The sequence below is a fragment of the Elgaria multicarinata genome, chromosome 5 (assembly GCF_023053635.1).
Source record: "Elgaria multicarinata webbii isolate HBS135686 ecotype San Diego chromosome 5, rElgMul1.1.pri, whole genome shotgun sequence".
NCBI lineage: Eukaryota > Metazoa > Chordata > Lepidosauria > Squamata > Anguidae > Elgaria > Elgaria multicarinata.
The window spans coordinates 6,309,095-6,332,656 of NC_086175.1; the positions used below are offsets into that span (position 1 = coordinate 6,309,095).

The 23,562-nt window shown below is 41.4% G+C and overlaps 1 protein-coding gene across 3 annotated transcripts in view; it reads right to left on the bottom strand.

Moving 5' to 3' along the window:
• SLC25A30 (solute carrier family 25 member 30) overlaps positions 1–20,071 on the bottom strand; it is a 33,558-nt gene extending 13,487 nt beyond the window's left edge. Inside the window, exons 1-7 of one of the 3 annotated variants that reach the window (XM_063125935.1) lie at positions 13,711–13,741; positions 11,679–11,763; positions 8,372–8,519; positions 6,384–6,478; positions 4,490–4,575; positions 2,768–2,863; positions 1,022–1,146 (exon numbers count right to left, since the gene is read on the bottom strand). In XM_063125935.1, the coding sequence (XP_062982005.1) occupies positions 1,022–1,146; positions 2,768–2,863; positions 4,490–4,575; positions 6,384–6,478; positions 8,372–8,519; positions 11,679–11,742 (614 nt within the window). In that variant the 5' untranslated portion in view covers positions 11,743–11,763; positions 13,711–13,741. Of the gene's footprint in view, positions 1–1,021; positions 1,147–2,763; positions 2,864–4,489; positions 4,576–6,383; positions 6,479–8,371; positions 8,520–11,678; positions 11,764–13,710; positions 13,742–19,943 lie in introns of those variants that run through there. The other 2 variants (XM_063125933.1, XM_063125934.1) reach the window with 2 other exon arrangements.
• Positions 20,072–23,562: the final 3,491 nt, after the last annotated feature.

Here is a 23,562-nt window from a genome sequence, read left to right on the forward strand (position 1 = left end):
GCAGTTAACCAAATATGTGGTTGGGTGAACTCTAACAAGCACCTGGTCCACAACCATGGGCCCCACAAACTGAAAGTCATCCAACCACATAGGACCAGACAGAGCTTTGGACACCTAAGTACTGACCTATGCCAACTGTGATAAAAGCAATTTTACCCTCAAAATATCTCGTACCACTGAGGGTTCCATTTTGTGATTAAAACACAAAACTTGGTATATACCAAAGGTACCCTATGATGCTCAAATTAAGATAAAGAAGCATTCCTAAATATTCCCAAAATTCAAAATGACAGACAATGTTATAAGTAGGTAATTTGAGCTTCATACAGTATTTTTTGTAAATACCAAAGTGTGTGCTTTTATCACCAAGGGCACACCTTTGCCTTGTGTCAAGGCCTGGCCACTGTACTATTAAACACTGTTTGTGAAAGGTAAACAGCAAGCACACTCCATAAGAGAAGCAGGGCCGGACAAGAGAATAGCAACAACGTGAAAACTGATATTGATATCTAAGGGTAGGTGATACTAGGGTGTTGGAATTCTAACCAAACATCATCAAACATCATCACATGTCCTGCAATAGCAGCAATTTTAGTTCTGCTTTCAAGAAAGGGCCAAAAGCACTGTTCTGTTTTTCTCTTTTGACAAGGCTAAACAGGCTTGTGACATCGCAGAATGTCATGCTACAGAGACTGTAAACCATTTTGTCAGAGACATAACCATAGAGCCTGGGGTGCATTACACTTTAAACATAATAGAATTGTTGTTTGGAATCAAGCCTCAATCTCAGCCATTCCCAACCTCGTGCCCATCAAATGTTTTGGACTTCAGCTGCCAACAGCACCAGCCAGCAGGTTCAATGGGCCAGAAACCTGGGAGTTGTAGTCCAAAACATCTGCAGGGCAACAGGTTGGGGAAGTCTGCTCTGTGTTTAGGAATGGCAACTCCTTCCAACCACAACATTAAGCTTTCCTTAGTACCCACTAAAAAAAGGTATCATGCATCATTTTTTAAAACTTACAGAAAATGAGTATACACCGTGTCTCCCATGAATCCAGACATAATTATGTGTTTCTTGGTAAGATCATAGACAGGCAGCTCGACTCCAACAACAACAGCAGCTCTCTGAGCAGTAAGAGACACTCCCTGTCAAACGGGGGGAAATTGGAAGACAAAGTGCAATGTTATCAAAGGCAACACTTTCCCCTTTATCATTTTACTGAATAATTAAAACTGTATTTATGCTGTTTTGTACTTTTTGAGGATTTTTAATGGATTAAGAAATGTTATCAATCATATAACATAATTGTTTAGGATAAACAACAAAGAGTCTTAAGGCACCTTGAAGAATAAAAAAATGGTATAAACTTTCACTGACTAAAGTCCACCTCATCAGACACTTACACGTCATCATAAATTGGTTAGTCTTTAAGGCTATCCAGATTTAGGTGTGTGCAACTGTGCTGACGGAAGAGGACCTCCCCACCTCCCGCATCTCCCCATGGCAGCCCCTCTAGCAGTCTGAATACTCTAAACAGAGGGAAGGGGGGCGCCTCTGAATGAGGTGAGCTGTGGGGCAGGGATCTCTGGAAATTGGGTGAACGCACTTTCTGTAAGTGGAGTCCTTCTGTTAACAGAAGGCAGATCCTGGATCCACCCCTACATTGCTTTTGCTGTAACAGACTAACACATTTACTCCTCTGGAAATTCTTTAGAATAAAATCCTCTATTCTAGCCATCAAGCTATACCAAGAAAATGGAGACCAATTCTCTTCCACTTACTATTAAGTAGCACAAGAAAAAAATCAAAACCTTAGAAAGTTTTGCAGGTTATATCCTACCCTATCCACAAAAAAATATAAGTTGGAGGGAAAATTTTGAATGTTCATTTCCATCTAAAAAATTCCAAGTTCCTTAAAAACATCCTTCAAGGGGGAAGCAAAGTTAACACACTGCTACACACAGGATTCCACATTTTAGCAAGTATAGTACGACCTCTGATGAGCAAACAACGAAGCTGCAGAGATGAATAGGAATCATACCAGCAATCGCACAATGTCGGAAGGAAGGCTGTTGGTTCTTTGGCAACTGTGTGGGCCAAGGCATATGGAGCATCTCAGAGAAACAGGACCAAGTGTGCAAGCTCCGCACAACCCTTTCCTGCTTTGCAGATGCTCTTTATCAAGGCAAGCCAAAAAATGTGGGCCCCTGGATATACAGTTAAATAAGAAGTGCCCACTCATAATCACAGAATCTAAGAATCTACATAATTTTGATTGTACCTTGAACAAGGCATGCAAAGCAGGATCTGATAGTTTCAGTGGAACCAAGAACCTGACCCTTCCCTTTTTTAATTTTTAATTAAGTCTTGAGGTTCTGGGGAAAGCCAACACTGGATCAGTCCAGTCTCATAGGTTCAGTCTGCTTTCTTCTAGTCTCCATTTCACATTCCATATAATACTGTGAGGGGAGACTGAATTTTCCTACCTGATCAATTAGCTTTACAGGAAATCATCTGTAGTATTAGGAAGCTTCAAAGAAAAAGTCTCCAATAAATCCCCAAATGAAGTAATATTACTTGCATATAACCGAGATAAGTGCCACAGTTATGCTCATTAACTAAACTTAAGAAACTCAAACTTAATTTTTGCTTAAATACATATAAAAGAAAGTCATAACGACTAATTTGCTACGTCTGTTATGCTGCACTGCCTGAATAGCATCAGAAGATCTATTTCTCATCTCTGAATTTATTTTAACAACTTGCCTTCCACAATCCTCTGGTGCCTTCATTTTGATAGATGTTTATGAAGTTTCCAATCATTCCCCCTTGTATTACACTGCCTTGAGCCTGCATTCTGATCTAGGATTCATTTGAAACCAAAAAAGAAAACGCATCACACACTGGCAGTCATGCAATCATTCAATTGTGAAACAAAGACATGCCTTTCCATGTCCATAGGGGCCTCACCACACGTTTTTTAGAGCAATGCTTCTAGCTACTGAAAGAAAGCCAGCCCACCTCCATCCCACAAACGTCACTGCTTAAAACCTAACAGGTTCATCGGAGGACCTGCAGCCAATATGAACAGGGAAATACACCATAAAAATGGAAAGTAGTTTTCCCCAACCTAGTACCCTCCATATATTTTGGATTACAACTCCCAGCAGTCCTGACCATTGGTAAGGCTGATGGGAGCTAAAGTCCAAAACAACTGGAGGGCACCAGGTTGGGGAAGGCTAATATAAAGGATTAAAAACAGGCAAGACAATTATTACCAACACCAAATGTTAGGGAAAATTTCTCCAAGAAGTACCATAAGGTGGTATCAACTACAGGTAAAAACTCAAATGTAGATAGGGAATTAAAACCCCAATAGCAAGAAAAAGAAACACTGATATCTGAAAAATTCCTTAGTTATAATTGTGTAAAACAAAGATATATGCATTTCCAAAGTCTTTATCCTGTAACTCAAATCATGACTGAACTGGTCACTGGGCATTTGCCAGTATATTTCTATCCCAGCGAGTGTAGCTGCTATATTTGGGATATAGTAGAATGAGAACCTAGACTTGTTCTTAAATTAGACACGACCAATGCAATAAACTATTTTTTCCTCTTGGCCTGCTGCACCTCAGATTAGTTAGATGGGATGGTTCTGCGTAATGTCTCTGACTGTGTTCTCTGGATAAGAGCAACTCCAACATGGGGAAAAAAATCTGCTTGTCATGTGATGGTGCTTAAGTGTTGCCCAACAGAGATAAGCCTGGCAGTGCCATTGCTTTAATGCAGGGGTGGGCAACATGTGGCCTACATTTGTCCCCCAATACCGTCCCCAATGGGCCACTGAATTCAGTGGTGGTGGTGGTGGTGGGAAATAACCAGTTTTAGCTCTATGGAGCACTAAAAGAATCAAATTTAACTTGAGAGGAAGTTAAATTGGATCTTTTTAGCCCTCCATAGTTGCCAAATTTCAGCAGCAAACCATCATTTTTTCCAGGCATCTGCAGAGCATAACTTATGGAGGAATGGGGGGATGGGACCATCCCTGGACCTCACAAAGTTGCCCACCCCTGCTCTAATGAAATCCACGACATATACTACCTTGGTGAGCATACACCACCATCTCCCTTTAATACTTCTCTTTTGGTGCCTACAATATATTTCATACAAAAGTCTGCCTCACTCCTTCCCTGATGATCTACCACCACAGTAGGAAGCTCTGGAATTGTTAGTAATTTTAGTTCAATAAAGAAAGATCCAGTTACTTATCTTCCAGAAATGCTTGGAGCTGGGCATCCAACAAAGGGTCATGTACCTTGCTCAAAAGTGGCAAACTGGAGGTGAGGCTATATTTTTCCAGGATCACCCGAAAACCTCATGGCACAATAAACTAATTACACATTGCTTCACCTGCAGCAGCTTCTAAGGTGCCACAAGAATCTGTCTTTGATGCAAATTAACACAGTCATTTTCTGGAATTCTCACCTTCAAGACATCTGTAGGGTTAGCAATAGATGATGAAATCACACCAGACAGAACTCCACATAATACATTCACTGCCAGGGTTTCATCTGTTCCAGAAATAAACACATTTATGCACACATTAGAATTCAATGAAGCACAGAAGCCAGCAATCTGCCTGCTTTAATCATTTAACAAACAGCAGTGGCAAAACAGAATTTTTGGTGTTACTTCCATTGGATGCCCAGTATATACCCATATTGAAATATATCAGTTGCATACATCCACCACAAGCATCCAGGACCCCTTCACATAACCACAACTCCCACAACTATTCAAATTATTTCACTTTAGAGGGACAGACTAATATGTTGTGGGTTTCTTCTTGGGATCTCAGCTATGGGAAGAAATGCTAAGTGGATTGCCTCAAGCACAAGACTTTTCTTCTTTAACTCCTATTGGATATACGTACAAGATCATGCTGAGTATGCACAACTTCAAATATTCATTATGAGCCAGGCTAAATCTGCCAGAGGATGCCCTGCACATATTTCAGTTAAAAGATCCAACGAAACTCATGCCTCTGCAACACAGGCTTCCTGGTGGACTAGGAATGGTTTACAATAAATTGCCAAGTCCCAACTGATCAGTAAATGTTATAGAGCTACACTGACTAACATTATCAGAAGCAATATACCAACACAAATAAACAATACTTAAAAAGCAATCAACACCCTATCTTACCAATACAAGTGCTTATCACTTGAAATCACTCATTTTATCTTAATTTGTGAGGTAGATTAGGTTACACCATTTACCTCATAGAATTATTAGGATGACAAAAAATAGCAAAATTAGTCCATATTTTACTGACTAGTTGCAGGTCCATTAAGAGAAGACCTTTGTTGAAACTTGTCTGCCTTCTCGCAATCTCTGCCTCTGATCTCTCGATGTCTGACTTGTTCCGATATCATGATAGCCCTGGTCATGCACATTTATCTTGGATAGCTTAATGTTTGCAAATTATTTTTAGGCCTTTAAATTCCAAGGACAATATCCAAGTGAGGCCTTGCCGCATGTGACCAGCTCTGCCGGTCAGTGTCTGCACACATTCAGACCCGCTGGTCCCAGTCCGCGTGCTGCCATGACATTGCACTTCTGGAGGCAAGCCCCAAAATTGGTACAACCACCCATTTCTGGAAAGGGGACTCAAGTGTTCTTGCTCATTTCGGGGCTTGCCCCCAAAAGGGCTACAAGATGGCCGTGCACGGATACTACCCAAGTCCCTCCCTACAAATGGCCGGTTTCTCACAAATCCATGGTAATAACTCCATGAATGGCACAAATCTTCAGCTGACTCAAGAGCCTTTTTATGAATTCAATATTTCCTTGCTTAATGAATTATACAACAGAACAGAGATAATAACAGCTGACTCAGAAATACTGGCACCACATTTTACTATAAGAACTCAGAAGAGCTTTTATGTTAGCCAGGTTTAATGTTTTACCTTCAGCATTGCTGGAGGGCAGATTTAAAAAAATCCCTTACAGCGAACGGCAATGTCCATGTGGGTCGGGGGATGTTGAGACAATAGTTCATGTTTTACTTTACTGCCACCTGTATAAAGACCTCAGAGTTTCCTTAATAACACCACTCATAAAAAAATTCCCGGGCAGAACGGACAAATTTTGTTTAGATTACCTTTTGTCAGGCATGAATGCCCAAGTTACTGTGAAAGTGGCCAGATTTTGTGCTGCAGCCATCTCACGCCATAAAGAGGCAAGACAATAATAATATATGCACGTTCTACATCTGTAATGTGTTAAATTGTATGGTGTTTGATTGGAGTTCTGGTTTTTATACCATAATAAACTTATTACTATTACTATAAGAAAACATGTCCTGAAATCTGCTCACCTTCTGGCCGCTCAATAAATATTCTTTTCAGGCTTTGGTAAGTACCTATTTTTATGGTTCCATATGAAGCCTGGCGTAGCATAGCAGGAGCAATTCTGCAAAAGAAAGAGAGAACAGAAAACAAGGTATATTTTTAAAAGTTTTCCTGAAGCTTTACACAGAAAGACACTTTTTGTGACTGTGTGTTTGTGGCAGCATAGGCAGGCTGCCGCACTGAGGGCTTCCAGGAATGGCTGGAGAGCCAGAAATAACTGGAAGGTACCCTACCAGGGACGTGGAGCACAGATTTTCCAGTGCTTTTTCCACTGATTTTTTTCCATTTCATAAGTTTGTTAGTAACAATGAATGGATGCCAATTGAAAAAAACACAGTACTAGGCAAACCTGGCCACTTCAAAGTTGTAATTAATGTTTTTCAGGCGATTACTCCTAACAAGTATGTGAAAGAATACATGTACGTCACTCAAGTTTCACTCAACATGAAATGGAATTAAGTCATAGTTACAGAGAAACTGAAGGTGCCCTAACAACTTCAGTGGAAGAGTTGAACCCTGTTGAAATAGAGGAGTGGTTGTCAGCCTAGCACAGACCTTTCTTTGTGTTGCTAAAATTAATGAGCACAGCTTTCCCCAATTTGGTTCCCTCCAGATGTATTGTGCCAGTTTGTAATCCAAAATATCTGAAGGCACCAGGTTCGGAAAGGCTGAATTAGTACATCGACAGTTTTCATTATCTTTCTTTCTTAAGTTTAAACAACATAAGGGAGGTACATGCTAGTGTCTTTACATCTTTACAAGCATTCCAATAATGCTTTCAGTAAGCTTTAATTTCCACCCTCAAATATTTCAGGTCAAATACCTTAACTTTGTTGATTATTGGACTTGTATTTAGGTAACATGGTAGATAAAATCACTTTCTAATGATTTACCAATGCAAACAGATTTTTTTTCAGTGCAAGTAACCCTATGCAAGTTAGCCTAATTTGCATCTGAAAATTTTCTGATGCAAGTCACCGTATGTAAATTAGCCTAATTTGAATTGGCCAAGAACCGAAGCTTGCATATAGCAGACTCCAACTATATATGAAGACTCTATTATAATGGTGCATAGCGACTAACATGTTACATATAGTTTACTCCTCTAAATTGGATACATTACAAGCATACTCTAGTGCAATAAGAGAAGTATGATTTATAAAATTTTATTACAAAATTAGTATGCAGGTAACATTATTCAGCTACGTAAGAAGTGAAATCAGTCCACATGCATTTGCGTATTTTAGAATACTTTAATCATACAAGACACTATCATAAATTAATTTTATCATAATAGAACACAAAATGTTCTACTCCCAGAGAATCTTGAGTACAACAGATTGTTCAAGGCTTCACTCTTCTCCTGTCCCTCCTTTCCCCTTCCATCACACACTGGCTTTGGAATGAAGATCCTGGTTTGTATTAAGCCAATGTTCTGTGACTTCCAAATCAGGGAACTCCAACAATGTTAATTGATAAATGGGGGAAATAAGCCATTATGTGACCCAGAATTAGGCCAGAGGGTTTATTTTTAAGAGTCTGTGAGGATAAAATTTAACTACGCTAACACACTACAAGTCTGTCACCTGAATAGTTAAGTTATATAGTGATATGTATAGCTAAAGACCTTTTATATACTGAAGACCTTTTTATTTTCTCAGTATTTTAATACCTAATTTAACTTAAATTTAAATTTTGCTGTTTTAATTCTGTATTTTAATCCTATATCAATTTCTGCTGTGTGGTTTTATCCTGGTTGTGCTTTTTATATTGTATTTTGTATTTGGGTTTTTAGATTATTGGTTGTTTTACCATGTTCCTCATGGTTTTAATTTTTGTGAACCGCCCAGAGAGCTTTGGCTATTGGGAGGTATAAAAATGTAATAAATAAATAAATAAATAAATAAAATGTATATGAGCTAATAATGCACAGAATACATACTACTTATATTACCCTGAGTACAATGCTTTCAGTCCTTCTTCCCTGAATATCTTCACTAGTGCATGAACCATTCCACGATAACGAATCTCTTTATGCTTTACATCATTTTTTTGACCTTGTACTTGGAGACGTGTTTTTGTCAAATCAATTGGGAAAGTGCCTTGAAGAAAAAGAGAAAATGAATAGTAGTTTATAACTTATTAAAGCATATTTATAGATTTAAGAAGTTCACAAAGCTAGTTGTTGGATTAAAGTCAATAGAAATAACCGATTATTATCAAATATTGTGTATGTTTAAATTACATCACTTGCATAGTGTAGAGAAAATGGATAACGAGAAGTTTTTCTCCTTCTCTCATAAAAATAGAACCCAGAGTCATCCAATGAAGCTGAATGGTGGGAGATGCGGGCCAGATCAAAGGGTGCACTTCTGCGCAGAGCACATTATTAAGCTATGGAATTCACTACCAGAAGATGTAGAGATGGCCACCAATCTGGATGGGTTTAAAAGGGGAGTGAACAAATTCATGGGAGAAGGTTATTAGTGGCTACTGATCCTGATGGCTATATGTTATCCCCACATTCCATAGTTTGCACTATTAGAAATATCTACAGTACGATAAAGGCATAGTTTGTCTGTTTTGTGAGTAGCCTTTTTAAAAAACTTTATTTACTTTTAACAAAATACTGAGAATGGAAATTGGTGCCACATTTGTCACCATGTTTACTTGTCATTATTCTGTGCTATATGTTTGCCATCTAGCTTCATTACTGTAACCATCTCATTTTGACAGTATATAGTGGAGATATTTTACCCTAATCACTTGTATGTTTTTATACTTTGGTAAGTGTTAAAACAGTCACATTTCTCCATCGCTAAAGATTAAAAGAACCTTGCACAGGCTTAACATGAAAGGCATTTTTCAGAAGAGGACTGCAAAGCTGCTATTCACTCAGAAGCCTGCTTCTGCTAATACCACCAAAAATTTCTAGCAAATCTGCTTGATGAGTGCTAGCGGAACAAGGCCCAAATGAATGGGAGTACATATGCTTTGAAAGTGTGAAGCAGCTAAGTTCAGTCCCTGGATGTTTTAATAGATGGAGACCAAACTAATGTATTCAGTTTCTTTAAATATACAAACACCGATGTGACAATAAAAAAATAACAGGTCAGCATTTTTTTTAAAAAAAGTGTAAGGATATATTGATTATCTGTGCAAAACTGTGTTAATTTGAACACTCTGAGGAATTTTTTTATTAGCTGAAATATTCTGGATGTCTGAAACTTATTTAAAATTTAAAAGCCTGCAACTGCAGCAATGTTCACACTGATGAAGTCAACATTTAGCCAAGATGCTTTTGTTGCAGTCTGGAACCATTGCATTAGTCAGTCTACTGAATCATTATCACAGGTGCATAGAGCAGTGTATTCTTTCCTTAGCAATAGACTACATTTAATGATCTATGGCTCAAGTGGAAAGAGGAGGCAAGTCTTTAATTTTTGTGAACCGCCCAGAGAGCTCCAGCTATTGGGCAGTATAAAAATGAAATAAATAAATAAATGTCTTTGTATTCATCATTAAATAGAAAACCATCTTACACTATTAAAACATTATCCGAACTCAAGACACCAGCCATCCCACTAAAGGTTTACTTCTGGCCCACTGGACTGCATACAAGTTTATAAACTGGGTCTTGCTAACTGCAACTGATGCTGGAGGTGTGCATAACACACGTGGCTTGGCTTTGTCCAAAGATTACTCCATTTTCAAGGGACATCAAACAATGAATTTGTTCAGGACACAGCTGTAAGGTTCTCTGCCTCCAACTTAATTCTAGGCTACATAGAACAATGTGGAAAGTTACTGCACATGCTTATGGGGAGCTACTATGATTGTACAAAAAAGAATCTTATTGTGCTAGGAAGCCTTTTACCCTCCACACATTGAGATCTGGGTAGAAGATTTAAAGGACCTAGCAATGAAATAATGGGTCATACTTAACAGTTATGCTGCAAGTGCCAAGTCTCATAGCATATGTTCCATGGTTTTGGAGCACTTTGAGACAGGACTGAACTACATCTATACTCCAGGCCTCAACTACTTTTTAAACAATGCAGTTCATGAAGGTTTGTTTTTAGATTAAGCCAATCAGGTCAGAAGGGAATTGGAACATGAGAAGGTAATCTGGCATGAAATTTTGTTTATTTTACAGTTACGAGAGCACATTCTGGCCAATTTTTTTTAAAAAAATCTAGCAAAGTTTGATGGCGTAGCAGTTTAGAGATTTGCACTGTAGTTTTTGACCACCTAAAATATATCATTTTATTTACTCAGAGAATTTCGATGGAACTTTTCTTTTTAAAAAAATTCACCAAGTGGTTCACAATATAACAGTGGTAACCTTTGTGAACCTCTTACACAACACAGGCAACATATATCTTAAATAACTTTAAACAATCAACTGTTAGAAAAATCCAGGACCTGATTAAAAATGTACCATATCCTGTCAAATACCTGAGAAAAGAGAAAGGTTTTAACCCAGCGCCAAAAGGATTACAATCCTGGTGCTAGGTGAGCCTCATCTGAGAGATCATTTCATAATTGAGGGATCACCACCAAGAAGGCCCTGTTGTTGTTTCAGAGCCTTCTAGGAGGCGGCTCTGAAATTGGAGCCTTAAATGCTGAATGTAGTCTATGGGTAGGTTCATGCCGGGAGCGATGCTCCATCAGATATTGCGATCCTGAGCTGTGTTAAAGCTTTATAGGTTAAATTCAGCACCTCAATCAGGCTCAGAAACATACAGGCAGCCCAATACAAGCAGGCCAGAGTTGATCTTATATGTTGTACCTTCTTGTTCCTGTTATCAATCTGGCCACTGTGTTTCGCACAAACTGCAGCATCTGAAGAAGCAGTATCCAATGGTACTCATATACAGCGTAGATCTATAGAAGTGAATGGACTTAATTTACATAGGACTACCATTGGATACTGCACCCAGGTACAACAGTCATAGTAAAAGGTGTGCAATTTCTTAGTACTGAGCTCTCTTCCTTCCCTCTTTTGAGTAGTTATACTATGTATCTGCACTTCTCTATTTTTTCTCTTATATGTGACAGATACATGACTGTAGGTTTGAGATTAACTAGGCAAATGCATTAGCACAAAACATCTGAGTTTTATAAATTAAGTAAAAAAAAGAATTACTACTACCTCACTTGAAGGCTCAGAATTTCAATGCATTAAAGGTAGTTAATACGAAAGTTAAGTAAAGGTAGCTAATAAGAGAGAAAGAGAGCTTAAAAGGGAAATTACCTACCACATTCTGCAGTAACTGAAGCCAGGCCTCCATACACAAAGGGCTTCCAATTCAAAGCTGCCATTCTCCTGGATGCGTCTTCTTTCTGCAGTGCAACAAAATTGATGCTGCTTCAAAAAGATGTTCGATATAGATCAAGCCTAATACTCTTAAGCATTCGGGATTTCATTAATACACAACTCTTCCTAATTAAGTTATCAGAGACTTTAGAAGTGCAGTTTTATACACCTCTGATCTTCCTATCCATACAACCATCCTTCCTTTAGGTCAAACCAGATCCTATGCAGATTATCACAATTTTTAAAAACAACAACACCTAGTTCATTTATTACCCATTTTTGCTTTTAATTGCTGGGATGTTTTTTTTTACTTCTATAGCTGTTCTAGGAACCCCTTCTAGAATTACACCTTTAGTTAGGAGCCTGCAACAAATGGATAGCTTATTTCAAAATCAGCAAGTGAACTTTAGCCACCCTCACCTTTGCCGCCCCTAGTCATGTGTATATCATGTACAGGCCCTTTGTATACACCAGGCTGAGGGCAATGAAGCAAGAGGGAAGAACACAGGTGGAAGAAGACTGGAGTCCAACCAAACACAGGTTAGAGCTCATTATCGAGCCTACTCTGGGGCAGTGGGGGTGGCAGAGTTCTTTTCCACCAGCACTGCATCTTCTCAATGGCACCCAGTGGAACTTCTCCAAGTGGTTCGTCGCCTTTTTCAATATGGGCCAGACAGATAGATGGCAGGAAACTCGGTAGCACAGTGACACGTTTGCCCAGCATTTTGAAGATAAAGTCGCTCACATTCGTCATGACTTGGACACCAGTTAGTGCAATTTTACTAGTAGAGGTGTCCAGAGTACCACCTGGTTCAGTTTTATTGGATGAGCTTCAGTTGCTGAGGCCGAAAGATGCAGACAAAGTGATTGACCTGTGTGCTTGACCCTTGACCATCATGGCTTATTACATCTAATAAAGAGGGAATATCTGGCTGGGTCCAGGAGGTTATCAACTCCTCCTTGAGAAGAGGGAGTGATGACAGCAACTTTAAAGAAGGCAGTCATTAGGCCACTCCTGGAAAAGTCTAATCTGGACCCAGAAGATGTTAACTATTATAGGATAGTTGCAAATATCCCCTTCCTGAGCAAGCTGCTTAAGTGGATGGTTGCTGGTCACCTCCAGGCACTCTTGAATGAAATTGATCACCTAGATCCGTTTCAACTGGGCTTCAGCCCTGGTTTTGGAACAGGAACTGCCTTGGTCATCTTGTCTCCCTTTGCTGGGAGAGAGACAGGGGAGTGTGACCCTGTTGATTCTCTTAGACCTCTCAGTGGTTTTTGATACCATCGACTAAGGTATCCTTCTGGATAGGTTATCTGGGCTGGGAGTTGGAGATACTGCTCCTACTCAGATGGCTGATTCCAGAAAGCGGCGCTCAGGAATTATTGCTCTGTCCTTTGGCAGTTATGCAATTTAAAGGGGATATTTCTGTTAATTTCAGATACATCTATTAATAGGAATGGGCATATGAAGAATTTATTATTATTTAAAAATGTGTGTCTTGGATAAATAAAACAGCATTGGTTACATAAAACTGCACTAGGAATAAATGCATTTCTAGTTAATTTTTGAAAGCGCTAAAAGTTTTTTTAAACACGTGTTGGTTTGCCCCTCCATTGGGATATGAGAGGACAGAGCAGGGCCTTCCCACTCCCTCTTCCCTCCCCATCCCCTTTTCCTTGCGTGCCATGTCTTTTTTTAGAATGTAAGCCTGAGGGGAGGGGCTGTCTTCTTTATTGGTCAATTGTAAGCCGCTCTGAGAGCCTTTTGGCTGAGGTGCGGGATAAAAATTACTCTTAAAGAAATAAATAGTTCCCCGGCGCGTGGGAAGAGCCCAGAGGAAACTTCTCCCGGCCAGAGATTCCGGAAGCACTATATGGGGGGGGGGCGGGAGACCCCACATTTAAGCCAGGCGGGTATTAGGAAGCCCAGGGCCGCGCTCTCCCCCGCTCCCACCCGCCCCCTCACGCACCTGCTCCGCCGCCGCCGCCACCCACCTACCGCCCACGGCAGCCCACTACCGGCGAGCGGGCTGGACCACGCCCCTCCCCTTCTCTTCGTCAGGCAGCCGGCGCAGAGCGAACGCCGAACGAAGGAATGCGGGGGAGGAGCAGGGCAACCAAGGCGCGCGCATGCTCACAACCGCCCGGCGCGACAGAGGAACGCTGGTTCGGCCGGACGCAGCGAGCGCGCGCGCCGCCACATTCCCGCTCTGCGGGTTGGTGAACGCCCTTGACACACCGAGTAATGGGCCAATGAGAAAGAGCCGTCGTTCATTCGCGGAGAAGAAGCTCCGCCCCTTTCTCTCCCTCGTCCCCAGAGTTCGGGCCACACGCCAATCAGCTGCGGTCATGTGGGTGGGGGCGGAGAGGGCAGAATGGGAAACAACCGTTGATTAGCGCTATGTCCGAACTCGGCGTTTGTGTCTTTCGAAAGTGGGTTGTAGGCGAAGTTGAAGGAGGGGCTCTTGTCCTGGCCTGCCGCCGGCTGAGATGGAGGGGAGAGAAGAGGATATGCCCAAGAGATGCCCGAACGTCGCCAAGTGTGTGCTATATTAAAGGAATATTATTATTATTTTGTATCCTGCCTTTTGCCCAATGCTGGGCCTCAAGGTGGCCTTACAAAGTTTAAAACATACATGGGGGGATACAAAACCATAAACGTTTAAAATACACAACAAAATTATAAGACGTTAACATAGATGGAGGGCCAGATTATTCTCCAAAGGCCTGCTGGAACAAAAAAGTTTTAGCCTGCCTCCGAAAGGCTATCAAGGAGGGAGCCAGCCTAGCTTCCCCAGGGAAGAGAGTTCCAGAGCACTGGAGCAGCCACCGAGAAGGCCCTCTCTCATGTTCCCACCAAGCACCAGTGAAGATGGTGGGACTGAAAGAAGGGCTTCTCCAGAAGATCTCAAAGCACCGGCAGGCTCATAAGGGAGAATGCGTTCTTTCAAATAACCTAGACCCGAGCCATATATAGCACACAAGTTACAGGGAGCCAGATTCCAGCTGGACATCAGGAAAAACTGCCTGACTGTTAAAGCAGTATGACAATGGAATCAGTTACCTAGGGAGGTTGTGGGCTCTCCCACACTAGAGGCCTTCCAGAGGCAGCTGGACAACCATCTGTCAGGGATGCTTTAGGGTGGATTCCTGCATTGAGCAGGGGGTTGGACTTGATGGCCTTGTAGGTCCCTTCCAACTCTGCTATTCTATTATTCAAACCATGAAAGGCTTGCTTATTTTTACAGTTGCCTCATTTCAGAATTGGTGACTCACAAAAAGGATACACCATTAAATTTACAACATAAAACAGTAACAACAGCTAAAAGCAGAAATAAAATAAACGCAAAATTCAGGACAGGTAAAAGGAAATACTTCACATAGCCTACAGTTAAGCTATGGCTTTTACTTGGACCTATTCCTGGAGGTTAAGGCTATCAATGGCTGCTATGGAATATTAATTGCTGGGCAACACCAGCCAGAGAGTGAGTGCTGTTGCACTCATGACCTCCTTATTTATTTATTTATTTATTACATTTTTATACCGCCCAATAGCCAAAGCTCTCTGGGCGGTTCACAAAAATTAAAACCATAATAAAACAACCAACAGGTTACAAACACAATTACAAAATACAGTATAAAAAGCACAACCAGGATAAAACCACGCAGCAAAATTGATATAAGATTAAAATACAGAGTTAAAACAGTAAATTTTAAATTTAAGTTAAAATTAAGTGTTAAAATACTAAGAGAATAAAAAGGTCTTCAGCTGGCGATGAAAGGAGTAGAGTGTAGGCGCCAGGCGGACCTCTCTGGGGAGCTCATTCCACAACCGGGGTGGCTTTATGGCCTTCCCCACAGGGAGCTGCCTGGCCAGTGTGGACTAGATAGACTTTTGGTCTGGTTCAGCAGAGCTCATTTTATGTGCTTATCCCATTCTTCCTCCGAAGTGGTTCAGGGCGACAGATATGGGGGTTATGCTATTTTAGCCTCCCCTGACCCAGTGGATATAGGTTAGGTGGAGAAGGACTGGCCCTGAGTCATCCAGTTAGTATCATGACTGAGCAACAGTAGTGGCAGGTGTCCTTATCCAGGCGGTGTGAGTTATTGGTGGTGGCCATGAGCCCAGAACATCAGCAGCCCTTGCCAGGCACTGCTGGCCGGTTAGGAGCTTTGCACCTGCACTGTGCGAACCCAATTGCCCTGCCTTGTGATGCCTGCCAGGATAAGCACTGAAGGCTCCCTTCCCCTCAGTCACTGCCAGTCATACCATCATACTAGCTGCTGCTGAATTTGAGCAAATGTGCATTTCTGGTCCAAACTGAACTCTATCCACTACACCTGACTCCCCCAACCTGTGGACTTACAGATATTTGCAATTATAACTTCCAGCATTTCTGGCCATACATGTTGGAGGTGATGGGAGTTAAGTCCCAAACAACTGGAGGGTACCAAGTTGAAGGAGGATGTCTTGTGTTTCAATGAGTACTGAGTTGTAGAAACCTTCCAAAATCAGAAGGCTTGCAATCTTTCTGGTGACTTCTTAACCCAGGGCCAGGTATAGATCCTTAACACAGCAGGGGCTAAACCTCATAATCAATTCTACATGGGAAAACTGCAGTTTTTTAGCTAGTTCATGTTGGTTTTGGTCTAGTTCATGTGGCTATTTCTGGATTGCACCATTTCAGCATACGGTTAGAGGAAATGCTGGATTTAATATTCTGTTATATGAAAAACTTCCTTTATATGGAAATCTGGAGGCAAGAAAAGACTTCTAGACTATCCTTTGGCTAAACGTTTAAATTCATCTAAGACAGAATCTGGCAACAATGGTTTCTGTACGTTATTTATGTGTTATCCGAAGAAGTACTTTTTTTTTTTGGTCTGTCCTGAATTTCTAACCCATTAACAGAACAGTGTTATGGTCCGTAGCGGGGCATCCCAGGGACCACGGGGTTTTTCAGATTCTTCCTCCCAAGGCAGCAGAACTCCTACAACTTTGGGAGGGAGATTCTGGGTTCTGGTCCCACCTCTATCCCCTCACAGCTGCTGTGGAAAGAACCATGGCAGCTGCTTCCCTAGATTACAAGAGTTACTTCGAGGAGGTGAAAAGGGGAGTGTTCTGGTGGGGAGGAAAAAGGAGAGGCCAGGCACTGCAGTATCCTGTGGTCTTTCCAGACCCAGTCCCACCCACAGTCACTCTCAGAAGCCCATTTAGAGGGGAAAACAACGAGGAGGACAGAAAGGCAAAAATCGCCTCCTTCACTCCTTCTGCTCTGCCAGATGTTTGCGCGCAGAACATAGGGTATTTGGAGCACTCTGATATTGGAGAGCTTATTCAAAGGACATAGGATTGTGCCCTAATTTATTCGGTGACCCTGACTTCTCATAGTACGCAACTGGTTGGGGAAAAAAGTCTATCTGCAGACTGAAGTGGTGCAATCCAAGAACACTTTACTGTGTGTTTATTTAGGTTGGATAAACCACATTACCACATACTGAATTCAATATGGATCAACTTTTCACGCTCTCGTTCAAATAGCTGACTTTTATGCATTGTGAAAACATGCACAAGAGGGACTTGACACATGGTAGCACAGCTAATAATACTAAAGCAGACTAAACAATGGACTGTCACGTATCCATATTGGCACACTCAGCAATTACCACAGAAGTGGTGAGCTTAGAGGGAGTAGCTGCAGGGAGCTTGTTTTGCCCCACCCTGCCAGAAAGAACACCTATAAGAACTTGCGAAACTAAGAACTGGTACCTGAGTTTTGCTTTTTCCTCCTCCCTTCTTCCCCTCCCAATCCCTTTTCCTTTTGTGTCATGTCTTTTACATTGTCATGACACAAAATACTGTGTAACCTTTATAAGGTGCTCTTGGAGCACTTTTTGGCTGAGGCGCAGAGCAAAAGTAAATAAATGTTACTTGGACCTCACTCTCATCATCTTGGTAACCCCTTTAATGTCTCATAATTGGACTGGATCCAGGATGTCTGCTTTCATGACTGGACTTCCCTGTCCTCTCTTCGCATCTACAAACCCTTCACATGCCCCAAATCTGCTCTACAGTGCCTCCCACAGTCCAGAACAGATTTGGGGGAGCATCTGGGGGGCTGCAGGGAAAAGGGGAAAATCCATCCTGCTGGGGGGTTCCCTCCTGCTGTGACAAGATTGCTCTCACACAGGAGAGTAACAAACAGATGGCAAGCAAGATGGTTGAATTGTAATTATAATTGGCAAAACAATCTCATAAGAACCATGCCAAGCTCTTACAAGGTTAACTGCTTTTAACTTATGGTCCACAACGTATGAAACTTGTTGTGGTCATTTACTCTACAACATGCTATCTTGTACTGGTTTCTGAAATAGTGTATGATATTAAACTGAATAAAATGTTAAATTTCACAATATACGGTATATGGATGATCCTACTTATTACATATTGCTGCAGCTCAAAACCTTCCAGCATAATTTGCTGCCTGAATGTACAAAGCAGCCTGAATGTACACAGCAGTAAACTGGCATATTGTGTTTAGATTACCAAAACCAAATCAACCTAGCTACAGTTTGAATCTAGTATACTGAGCAGGTCCTGAAACAACTAGAAACAAGTGGAAGTGCTCGTCTCCAAAATGGGGCAGGTCAGCGCAGCTTCCAGAACGGAACTCTGCCACCCTGACCCATTCTGGAGACAAGCATTTCCACTCATTTCCGGAGTTGTTTCAGGAATTGCTAGTTCTTCTTGCACTATCAGTCAATTCCATTGGTACAACAGTTAATGGAGGTGCAGTGGCAGTACAGGATCCTTGCCCCAGTGTTTGCTTGTGTTTTTAAGAGTCATCCTGGAAAAAGATAGTTGCCTTTATAATATATTGTCAGCATGCATGTGCAACTATCTGCTCAGAGAGTTCCAGACTTCTGGAGGGAGGATGTTGAAACGTGAAAAAAGTTCATTCTAATGCATGTGAATGTACACTTAGTAAAAGGCCAACACACACACAAAGTATGAGACAATGATTTAAGAGGGACAGGTAGCAGAAAATAGAGGTTGCCCCTGGCAAATAAAGACAATTGTCACTTATGCTACAAGAGTTGCTAATAGTTACTACCATGTATAAGACAACATAACAACTGCATTAGCCCCCTGTTTAATGTTGCCGCTATGGGTCTGTTCATTTCCAATAACCTGTGACCTTAGCAAGTTCTGTGCATTTGCTTCAGCACTCACTCTCCCAGCCTAAGGCAATGGAACCTTATTCTTTTCCCAGATGAGTTAAAAAAGGGAGGAACATAAGAAATCATGAGACAATATTATAGAACATGTTTACCTGAGTTTAACTTCACCCAGCAGTGCCCTTCTGTATTCTACATAGGGCAAACAGGCTAGTCTCTATGCAAAATAATAAAAAAGGCATAAATCTGACACCAAGGAGGGTTATATTCAGACTCCAATGGGAGAACATCTCCACCTCCCAGGAACATTGCTGCTGACCTTAAACTGAGGATTCTTGATCAAATGAACTTCAAAGGGAGACTGATGCTGATGCACCAAGTGCTGAACTGCAGCTTATCAAGAAATGCCTTTCTATCACCTGTGCCTTTAATAAAGGTAACAGGTTTTTATCCCACTGCATGTGTTAATTAGCTTATGGATGTCAGGATGTTTGTGCTTTGTTAATTAGTCACTAACATTTTGCATACATTTCAGCATGTCATAGCCTCTATATTTTGCATTTAATTTTCCTCTGACCTCACTCCTCTACATACTCTCCACAGCCATGTGTATAACGGTAGCCAATGTTTGGTGCACCCCAACTCATGCCATACTATATTTGTTAGTCTTTGAAGTGCCACCAAATTCTTTGTTGCTTTTCTTGTTCTCAAACTCTATAGTATCTCAAAGAAACCCCAGCCAGATACAGTTTGAAAAAAATAAAAACTCATGCTGCTGTGTTAGAAACAGGCCACATCTCTTTATTTCAGAGTTTTCAAACTTATATTATTTATGCCCTGTTACTCAGAAGGCTTGGATGAGTGCAAAGTCACACAACTTGGTAGGATGCCAGAGCCGCTACAGGGACAGTATGGTGGCATCAGAAGCCTGACAGAATAGCATTGCAGTATTCTCTCCTAGTTGTTAAATACTTTCAGTTGCAAATGAGATGAAAGGGGGGGGGGACAGTAATTGATTCCTTACCTTGAAATGCAACAATATGGAAGAACTGAGTAAGATCATCGTTACAACTTTTACAGTCCGGTACTCGCAGTTTGCATATCGATCCACACAGCGACCAGGAAGAATTTGTTGTCAAGAGAGTCAAATTACATGGCCTTTTCCATGCCTATCCTGACTTTTTCAAGTTAGGGTGAGGTAAAGGCTACTAAACTGCAAAGTGCTTTCTTTCTGTTAAAGAAAATAAGCAGAATGTGACTTTCAGCATTTGTACATTTGTGTATGTGAAGAGATATTATCCATTAGAACAAAATGAACAGTAAACTAACATCTATATAAAATAATAAATGTTTAAATAATAAATAGGATAATCAGTTTAATTAAGTTTAGTTAAATAAAGGGAATCCTTTATTTAACTAAAATATTTATTATTACTAAATAGAGGCTTGCCCCCATTATAACCTTAAGAATAAAACAAAAAAGAGCACTGGGCCCAGTGCTCTTCAACATTTTAATTAATGATTTGGACGAGGAGGTGCAGGGAATGCTTCTCAAATTTGCAAATGACACAAAATTGGGTGGGATAGCTAATACCCTGGAAGACACAAACAAACTTCAAAGTGATCTTGATAGGCTGGAGCACTGGGGTAAAAACAACAGAATGAAATTTAATAGGAATAAATGCCAAGTTTTACATCTAGGAAAAAGAAACCAAATACACAGTTACAAAATGGGGGATACTTGGCTCAGCAATACTACAAACGAGAAGGATCTTGGAAATGTTGTAGATCACAAGCTGAATATGAGCCAACTGTGTGCTGTGGCTGCAAAAAAAGCAAATGCTATTTTGGGATGCATTAATAGAAGTATAGCTTCCAAATTGCGTGAGGTACTGGTTCCCCTCTATTTGGTACTAGTTAGGCCTCATCTTGAGTATTCCGTTCAGTTCTGGGCACCACATTTCAAGAAGGATGCAGACAAGCTGGAGCGTGTTCAGAGGAGGGCAACCAGGATGATCAGGGGTCTGGAAACAAAGCCCTATGAGGAGAGACTGAAAGAACTGGGCATGTTTAGCCTGGAGAAGAGAAGATTGAGGGGAGACATGATAGCACTCTTCAAATACTTGAAAGGTTGTCATACAGAGGAGGGCCAGGATCTTTTTCTCGATCATCCCAGAGTGCAGGACATGGAATAATGGGCTCAAGTTACAGGAAGCCAGATTCCGGCTGAACATCAGAAAAAAACTTCCTGACTGTTAGAGCATTAAGACAATGGAACCAATTACTAGGAAGGTTGTGGGCTCTCCCACCCGAGACATTCAAGAGGCAGCTGGATAGCTGTCTGTCAGGGATGCTTTAAGGCAGCGGTTCTCAACCTATGGGTCGCGACCCCTTTGGGGGTCGAATGACCCTTTCACAGGGGTCGCCTAAGACCATCAGAAAACACATATTTCCAATGGTCTTAGGAACCGAGACACCGCTCCTCTATCCGTCTCCAGGAGGGTCCGCCCACATACGAGTGCCCGGCGTGATGACATCATTGCGCCAACCCTATCACATACACCCCGTACAAGCAGCTACTCTGTTAAAAGCTATGCTTTAATTATGTTCAATTTGTAACAATGAAAATACATCCTGCATATCAGATATTTACATTACGATTCATAACAGTAGCAAAATTACATTTATGAAGTAGCAACGAAAATAATTTTATGGTTGGGGGTCACCACAACATGAGGAACTGTATTAAAGGGTTGCAGCATTAGGAAGGTTGAGAACCACTGCTTTAAGGTGTATTCCTGCACTGAGCAGGGGGTTGGACTCGATGGCCTTATAGGCCCCTTCTAACTCTACTGTTCTGTGATTCTAAGAGACATCGATATTTTTCTCCCTTAATTAGAAAAATACATTAGCCTAAGGAAGAGTTCTGCATAAGTTGAAAGCTGACACAACATATGGTGAACCTTGGTTGTTCCTTTTAATGGGTATTATTTTAAAGTGCCTGTATAGTGTTCCTGTTCCTTCTTAGATGTATCTTAGCTCTGTTCCCTGTCCAATTACCCCAAGTTCCAACGACAACTTTCATAGGTGTAGAACTCAGTCTTGACAGCACTTGTGAAAATCCACTTAGATTCTGGTTATATAACTTTTGATGCACTTACGTTAAAGGTTTGTTGTAGCATTATGCTTGTATGTTTAAAAGACATACTTGCTTTATTAATTTAGTGCTAATGTAAATGTGCATTTAATTTTAATTGCTACTGATTAATTTATGGGATTCTACTGGATAATTTATTTTCAAATAAGGAGAGGTAGTATTAGGGGAAAGATTTTTTGTTCTAAAATAATAAAACATTCTCTTACAAGACAATCATATTTTACTTACACTAGCTGAGGGGCTAGCAACCAGGGGCGCAAGGAGAGAGCACCCCACACAGGTAAGCAAGGAAAGGGCGCAACCAACCTGCAAAATATATCTGCTGCAAACATCTCTCATGTCTTTTCCGCCCTGTTCTGTATGTGACTACTGCACATTGTCTTGTCTGAGTTATTTTGCTCTCTCAGTCTCTTCCCCCAGCAAGGAGGAGCAGTGTTTCTCACACACAGGGGAAGTATTCTGTTGGGCCACTATGCGGCAGCTACGAATTCCAGATAAGCACTCTGAGATTGCGGTTGCTACTATTGGCAAAACACTCCTAAACACTTTTGCTTTGCAGGATCACAGGATCCCTACAGCAGAACAAGCCATTCCTGAACACACAGAGTTTCACTGCAAACCCCAGGGGGGAATATAATCACAGTCACTGTGGACTCCCCCTCTCCCCATGGGAGGGAGGCTGAGGCATGAGCGCTGGCTGAGCATCCAGGTGGCACCACTCATTCATCTTTCTCACTCCCTCACAAACATCTACTTTGCACCTGGGTACAAGGACTATGGCGGGGCAGAGAACCTCAGGCGTAGGAGCTGCCGTGACCCCTTCTCCTGGCCCCACACCCTTTCCTCCAACCACCAGTCATTTGGTGGGTTCCTGGATTTTGTGCGTGCACACCCACACCCCCATTTTAAAAGGTTGACTGCCTCACCCAAGGCCTAGTTACTGGCAGTAACAGCTTTAAGCTAAAATATCCTGGCCTTTTAAATATTTTTGGCCCATCTTCTCTTGCACTGCCCCTTTGCCTTCATCACTGCCCACCACTGGAATGCTGTCCCCAAGAACTTCTCCAAAATGGAATTTGGTTCAAAGAGGCTCTCCATTATGTGATCCAGCTGCTGACTAGGTCTTATTGTTCTCTGTCTTATTATCTGTCTTCTAAGGACCATCTCCCACAGATGCTGGACCATTGGGTTGGTTACCTATTTGCTCCAGGACGCCACCTTCACCCTTGCAAACTCCTCAGAGAGTAAACCGCCCAGAGAGCCCTGGCTATGGGAGCGGTATATAAGTTTAATAAATAAATAAATAAATAAATAATAAAATAAACTCACTCTTATGCAACAAGTGAAAATGTGCTGCCGTGGAGTGGGTGCCATAAGGGACACTGGGCCTCCTACCTTGCTGCCAGTCAAGCCACTGTCCAAAGCACAAGAGCCCTGTCATGGTGGCTGGTTGACCAATCTATGCATGCGCCTTCCCATTTCGTGA